Source organism: Notothenia rossii (assembly GCF_949606895.1).
Source record: "Notothenia rossii genome assembly, chromosome: 12".
Lineage (NCBI taxonomy): Eukaryota > Metazoa > Chordata > Actinopteri > Perciformes > Nototheniidae > Notothenia > Notothenia rossii.
The window spans coordinates 22,867,564-22,875,063 of NC_136911.1; the positions used below are offsets into that span (position 1 = coordinate 22,867,564).

Sequence of the window (7,500 nt, forward strand, 5' to 3'; positions counted from 1 at the left end):
TCAGGTGTATATCAGTACGTAGTTTTTCTACTTTAAAGAGTCCTCTCCTGCTGATGTTCAGGTGTATATCAGTATGTAGTGTCTCTACTTTAAAGAGTCCTCTCCTGCTGATGTTCAGGTGTATATCAGTATGTAGTGTCTCTACTTTAAAGAGTCCTCTCCTGCTGATGTTCAGGTGTATATCAGTACGTAGTGTTTCTACTTTAAAGAGTCCTCTCCTGCTGATGTTCAGGTGTATATCAGTACGTAGTTTTTCTACTTTAAAGAGTCCTCTCCTGCTGATGTTCAGGTGTATATCAGTATGTAGTGTCTCTACTTTAAAGAGTCCTCTCCTGCTGATGTTCAGGTGTATATCAGTATGTAGTGTCTCTACTTTAAAGAGTCCTCTCCTGCTGATGTTCAGGTGTATATCAGTATGTAGTGTCTCTACTTTAAAGAGTACTCTCCTGCCGATGTTCAGGTGTATATCAGTATGTAGTGTCTCTACTTTAAAGAGTCCTCTCCTGCTGATGTTCAGGTGTATATCAGTATGTAGTGTCTCTACTTTAAAGAGTCCTCTCCTGCTGATGTTCAGGTGTATATCAGTATGTAGTGTCTCTACTTTAAAGAGTCCTCTCCCACTGATGTTCAGGTGTATATCAGCATGTAGTGTCTCTACTTTAAAGAGTCCTCTCCTGCTGATGTTCAGGTGTATATCAGTATGTAGTGTCTCTACTTTAAAGAGTCCTCTCCTGCTGATGTTCAGGTGTATATCAGCATGTAGTGTCTCTACTTTAAAGAGTCCTCTCCTGCTGATGTTCAGGTGTATATCAGTATGTAGTGTCTCTACTTTAAAGAGTCCTCTCCTGCTGATGTTCAGGTGTATATCAGTATGTAGTGTCTCTACTTTAAAGAGTCCTCTCCTGCTGATGTTCAGGTGCATATCAGTATGTAGTGTCTCTACTTTAAAGAGTCCTCTCCTGCTGATGTTCAGGTGTATATCAGCATGTAGTGTCTCTACTTTAAAGAGTCCTCTCCTGCTGATGTTCAGGTGTATATCAGTATGTAGTGTCTCTACTTTAAAGAGTCCTCTCCTGCTGATGTTCAGGTGTATATCAGTATGTAGTGTCTCTACTTTAAAGAGTCCTCTCCTGCTGATGTTCAGGTGTATATCAGTATGTAGTGTCTCTACTTTAAAGAGTCCTCTCCTGCTGATGTTCAGGTGTATATCAGTATGTAGTGTCTCTACTTTAAAGAGTCCTCTCCTGCTGATGTTCAGGTGTATATCAGTATGTAGTGTCTCTACTTTAAAGAGTCCTCCCCTGCTGATGTAAAGCAGAATAGGGCCTCTTTAATTGAATTTATTTGTCAGTTAACGAATGTAAGGTGTCGTGTTTTATAACAGATAACATATAAAGGCATCGCTCTTGGCTGATGTGTAAACTGTATCTGCCAGACTATCAGAATTATCTTTATTAGTAAATCCTTCCGAGCACAAAACAATGTGAACACTGAATAGGTAGAAATAATCTCTTGTGTCAGGATCCGTCTCACACATGCCACGACTGGTTGAGAAGACAGCAAGGGATTCTCCAGGAAAACCACAATCCCAGCTCATTTGAGGCTAATTTATCTATCTGACTGTTTTTCCTTCCAGCTCCGTGCACTAGCGTAAAGACTCCCGAGGGCCCAAAGTGAAGGAGTATCCATTTGCAACCCCTGGGGTGATTGGCAGATCAAGACCAATTAGTTCAGTGTTACAACGTTACTTAAAAATACCATCTTTCATCTGAGCTGCAGGAGGGACGGACCAATCACTTTGATCAAATCTTCTGTGCGATTACGACACGCCCTGTCTGGATGTCTTTGAGCAGCAGCAGAAAGTGAGCAGTGTGTCCTGGGATCTGAGCAGGGGAAAGTTTCAACCCTCCGAGCGTATGCAGTCACAACAAAACAGGAAATGTCACGGACAGTTCAGCTGTTCTTCCTCTGCAGAAACGAACCCCGAAGCAAAAACCTGCTCAGCCGTAAATGAGCTCCTCTGAATGAACACATCCAAACACGGATAAATCACTATTCAAATAATCAGTAGCTTCCTAATAACCAGAGAACATCGTCAGGATGACAAGGAACAATATCCTCACTTTTTTTAACTGCAGTATCTTCAATGACATCACTGCCTGACTGGAGTTAAATATATCCTGCTGGCAGCATCACGTATAGACTGAGTTACAGCCGGCAGAGATGCTGAGTGAGGCTTCTGGCAGCCAGGAAAGGCCCGGAGTAATTCAACGTATCCTCTCCAACCTTCAGGCGAAAAGATTACGTCATCCACACACATGCTAAACACCATGCGGAGACAACACCGGCCCCAAGGTCATCGTGCCGCAGAGCATCTGGACTCTGTGATCGGGGTCTGAGAGGGCAGCTGTGTGTGTGTGTGTGTGTGTGTGTGTGTGTGTGTGTGTGTGTGTGTGTGTGTGTGTCACAGGGTCGTTGTAGTTTTTGTTGACCACAGGCTTTAGGATTGCTTTGATTATTATTACAATATCTATGTCTACGTAAAATTGGTTGACCATCTCATTTTTCATTAAACTACATTATTATTCACCAGAATTTTCTGTGTGAGAGAGAGAGAGAGAGAGAGAGAGAGAGAGAGAGAGAGAGAGAGAGAGAGAGAGAGAGAGAGAGAGAGAGAGAGAGAGAGAGAGAGAGAGAGAGAGAGAGAGAGAGAGAGAGAGAGAGAGAGAGAGAGAGAGAGAACGAACAACACTGCACTTTTACATATTGTAGGAGCCATGAAACGTACAAAGTAAAGCATTTCGTTGGAATACAAATTAGTTTTTTACTACTTTATATTTTGGTAATGGTTTGTATTATTATAAGATATTTGTTTGATGCAACGGCTTGGGTCGTGCGTGTGCGTGTGTGTGTGTGTGTGTGTGTTGTGTGTGTGTGTGTGTGTGTGTGTGTGTGTGTGTGTGTGTGTGTGTGTGACACAGGGCTTTTTTTAGCAAACAGGCCTCTCAGCGACTCGTTTAGTTTCCATAAATATCTTCTAAACTGATATCGCGAGGAAATCAGAAGCATTATTTAATTGGATGCTTTTCAACTTGAATGATCTGAGGGACGGACAAGTTGTCTCAGCGAGCAGGATTCATCTCCTGATGCTTTTTGGATCTATATTATTGGACGTGGCCAGTTACGCACACTGTTTTGTGATTCAACAGAAGAACCAGCATTACTTTGAACTCATTGCTGGCTTTCTACGCCCGCGTGTAGCATCCCTGGGGAAATGACCTCTTGTGTCTTTTGGAGAATCTGTAACTTGTTAAAACTGAAGCCCCGGTGCATTTCAAAGGCGTTGTTTAGTCATGTGTCGGCAGTGACTCCCATAGTCATTGAGGCATTTCACAAACAAAATGTATCTTAGGTACATCTTACAAGAAAGCAATCAGGCAATTTAAGCCCTAACCTTCTGCTCAGATTCAGAAATACACAAACAAAAGCCCAGATGTGTAAACAAACACTGATTTGGGGATTTGGGAGGACAATCTGAGAGGACTCAGGTAAAGCATGAAGACACCATAGCTCTCCTGTGGAGTGTGTCCTGTGAACTGCTCCTGAACTGCCGTCTACTTAACGCAGATCAAAGGGAGCCAGTTTCCCCTCCACTATATTCACGTCAACATCCTTCTGTTCCTACATTTCTGTATTAAAAGTGTGTGTCGCAGCTTTCCAAACGAACGCCACAGTTATGTTTGTGGGCCTCACAGAGACGTGTAAAGATCAAACGGTGTTGCAGACGATAAGGAACAGATTACAGTTATTTTATCAGTCAGTTCAAAGCAGAGAGGGAACCATACGCCTTAGTGGAAGTCTATGGATGTGTCCGGTGTGGCATTTGAAAACATAATCGTTATCAGGCAGATCTCCTTTACCTCCCGGGTTTGAAAGGACGCTCACACTCTGGATTTACTCGCATCTGTACACTTGGTTGCGTGCTTGAGTTAATATTAAAGTAGCTTTTGGAACTCGGCCCAAATACTTCCTGAGATAATTCAACGTCAAGCAAGGAATCCGGGGGGCTGTGTGTGAAAAGGAAATGCAGGCTAGAAAAATATCACCTTGTTCTGAAACTCTTTTAAAACTTTCCCTTTGTCCCTGTCCTCGTTTCCTTTCCAGAAGTCACTCAGAAGTCTCTCTAATGTCCACGGGAACGAGCCAAAAGGTTCTTGTAAAAGATTTCATTTCCATCCTATTACCCCGGCTGACATTCAAACGAGGCGATCATTTCCAGCAGAGACGGACGGTGACACCCGTGTGGCTTAAATGGATCCTTTCAAACTTCCTCAACATAAAATATGGTCCCTGCCGTGGCGCTCTGCCCTTTAGCACAAAGTTAGACGATGAAAAAAAGGTCGCTGTCGAGTGTGTGTGGGGTTTTCCCCGTTGTGTGTGTGGCTGAATTCTCCATGCTAATTGATTCCAGTGTGGCGCGCTCCATCAACCCTTCCCCTCCCCTATAATGTGCCAACACGTCTCCCACAGACATACCGTTTAATCTCCTCTGAAGGGCTTCCTCCTGCAAATGGATGCAGTAAATCTGCTCATCCAGGTCCTCCAGGATCTAAAGAGAGGGGGGGGGGGGGGGGGGGGGGGATGAAATGGGTTATAATTAGGCCCAAAGTGGGACTGGAGAGATGGCAGATGGGAGGATGAGTTGATGATGTATTTGTAGTCCTGTGTCGCGCGTTTAAATGGCCGCCTGACATCTTTTAGAGCACGAGGATCAAAGCCACTGACAGAATAACCAAACATATTTAGGACTTACTGTCGGCTTCACGAGTAACTGGCCCATGATGGAGAACATCCGGGACAGTCCCACAGGAGTGCACACTGCACAGAAACAAAGAGACCCGCTTAAATCTTTAGTCTATTGAATTAACACGAGCGCCACGTTAATTAGGAGGTTTTTAAATCATGTATAATACGAGAAATGTAATGGCTTACTGAGCAAAAGCAGTCCTCCCATCAGAGATATGCAGGAGTACAGGTAGGGGAGGTAAAATTCCCAAAGATCTGAAAGAAAGGGAACATTTGGGGAAACAGCTCCTGGTTAACCACAAGCCTTTTAGTCTTTATGCTAAACTAATGAACCTGCAGCTCAATGTTTACACTTAATGCACACACACAACACATCTCCCCACGAAAACAGGGACTTACCGTAAAGTGACTCCATACTGGCTGCATCGTTGTCTATAAGCGCTGATGCCACCCACACAATGCCCAGGATGAGAAGAGCCAGCAGGAAAAGCATCACAAACGTCTCCAGGATGCGTGCCCTAATGCCCTGGAAGAGACCAAAAGGAATATGGTATTCAGGGTGTATGCAGGAATCCTGAAGTCAGATGGAAGACCTTTAGAGACCTCATCGCCACTTTGAGTTCTAACCGGTTACCTTGGCGACACACTTCACCTCACATTGACTATATACAGTATTGATTCTCCTTCCTCCTTATCTTCCAACCATTTGTATTTTTTGGAATTTACGGTATTTTTGGATCTTTAAGTATTTTTGGAACTTTAAGTATTTTGGGAATTTACGGTGTTTTTGGAACTTTAAGTATTTTTGGATCTTTGGACCCTTTCCCCTTGGAGTTTTAACCGGTTACCTTGGCGACACACTTTACCTCACATTAACTATTTACAGTATTAATTGTCCTTCCTCCTTATCTTCCAACCATTTGGACGCAGACTTGCATTTCCCCATAACGATGTTGCTTAACAACCGGCGTAAACGGACCTTCACGCCATCAAGAAGTGAGCGTGTGATGTCCTGTTCAGATGAAGTCAAACCCAACGGGATGCCATAAATAAAGTACACAGAATCACACTACACACCTAGTCAATGATTACATTCAGGCAGACTGTAGAATACAACCTCTTTGGACCATTTAGATACTTATTGAAAACAAGCTACAAAATGTAACACCTTGGAAAATGCCGTTTAATACTTTTTAGTAAGCCTTAATTTTCGCTAAATTTTTAAGACCCCGCGGACCCCCTGTTATTAGATACAGCTAAAACTACAGGAATCAGCATCAGAATAATGTGATCTGAAACTGCAGTTATTGCACTGAGCTGGGACGTTGTATTCAAAGTCAACTTAATTGTCAATCTTCCAGTCATGCACAGTGTTTTGTGATTGAACAGAAGAAGCGGTTTTATACCTTGGAACATGACCTGTTTAGTCTTTTGGAATATCTGTATCCCATATATACACAATCAACTGACACATGCACACATTAAGACATGAATAAAAGCACAACAATCAATATATACACAATAACAGTCACTTCAATATCTTTGGGAAATGTACATTAATGAGAGACAGCGTAAAAAGTTTCAATAAATAATGATGATTTAATGGCAAGGCTCTCAATTCGCCCACTGCTTCAGTTACTAGGTAGATTCGTCACCATTGCAGCAGCTAAATCATATTTTCTGGGATAGTAATAGTGTATTTTGGAGAATTTCCCACGACACACTGGTCTGTTGCTGGATTTGAGTTTCTGCATTTAATAAAAAAAAACATTTTACGAGACACGTCCATCCTGCCTCGCTCATATTAAACGCCATCATTTCCATTCACAGCACACAAACATGACATAAACGCTCCCACGGATCCCTGCGTAAAACAGCTTTTATTCACCCATACTGCAGCTCCATGTCTATAAAGCCACTCTAACTAGGTGAAATGAAAAAGAGTCGAGCGTGCGGGGGTTCAGCTACTGTCTGCGATCGAGAGCAGGCCTCCCATCTGGGTCAAATTAAGAAGGTTTTTGGGGTAATTTGGGTTTTCCGGGTCACAAACTGCTGAGTGGTTAATAAAGCCCTCTTCTACCTGTTCACACAGTTTCCTCCCCCCTGCTGGAGTGAGATGCATGGGCGTGTTCTTCTACACATGTCAGCTAGGCTACCAGGCGCGGGGTAACAAGGCAGCGCTGCTTTACATTTTAAATTGGCCACATATGAGCAATTTGTTTCCAGCTAACATAATGGCCGTGCGGTTGCTGTTCAGTATTTGCTAACAGGTACACTCTCTTTGAAAGTCCCCGCTGTTAATCACGTCGCAGCTTACAGAATGGAAATGGTTTCAATTCTGCAGATTAAAACAGACAACTCGGGCTTAAGAGGGGGGGGGGGGGTTTGTCCCACCTCTCCTTTAGCACTTGGGATGGGAGGTCACATTAAAACAACTATTTAATAAAGCCTTTTGGAAGTATAGAGGAAATAGATCCAGCAGACAACTCCTGGTTTTTAAAGTACCTCTCTCTCTCTCTCTCTCTATCCATCTATCTCTATCTCTCCATCCATCTCTCTCTCTCTCTACCTATCCATCTGTCTATCCATTCATCTATCTCTCCATCTATCTCTCTATCCATCTCTCTCTCTATCTCTCACTCTCTCTCTATCTATCCATCTACCTCTCTCCATCTATCTATCTATCTATCCATC

The 7,500-nt window shown here is 43.1% G+C and overlaps 2 protein-coding genes across 3 annotated transcripts in view; one reads left to right on the forward strand and one right to left on the reverse strand.

Annotated features, from left to right (window-relative positions):
* The window catches only part of rnf32 (ring finger protein 32), a gene marked incomplete at its 5' end in the record, with an annotated part of 48,655 nt that overhangs the window by 27,359 nt on the left and 13,796 nt on the right, over positions 1-7,500 (forward strand). The gene's annotated exons all lie outside the window — the stretch shown is intronic.
* lmbr1 (limb development membrane protein 1) overlaps positions 1-7,500 on the reverse strand; it is a 44,374-nt gene that overhangs the window by 14,717 nt on the left and 22,157 nt on the right. For both annotated transcript variants that reach the window (XM_079661102.1, XM_079661101.1), the window contains exons 6-9: positions 5,206-5,332; positions 4,993-5,061; positions 4,814-4,878; positions 4,537-4,609 (exon numbers count right to left, since the gene is read on the reverse strand). In XM_079661102.1, coding sequence (XP_079517228.1) covers positions 4,537-4,609; positions 4,814-4,878; positions 4,993-5,061; positions 5,206-5,332 — 334 coding nt within the window. The remainder of the gene's footprint in view (positions 1-4,536; positions 4,610-4,813; positions 4,879-4,992; positions 5,062-5,205; positions 5,333-7,500) is intronic.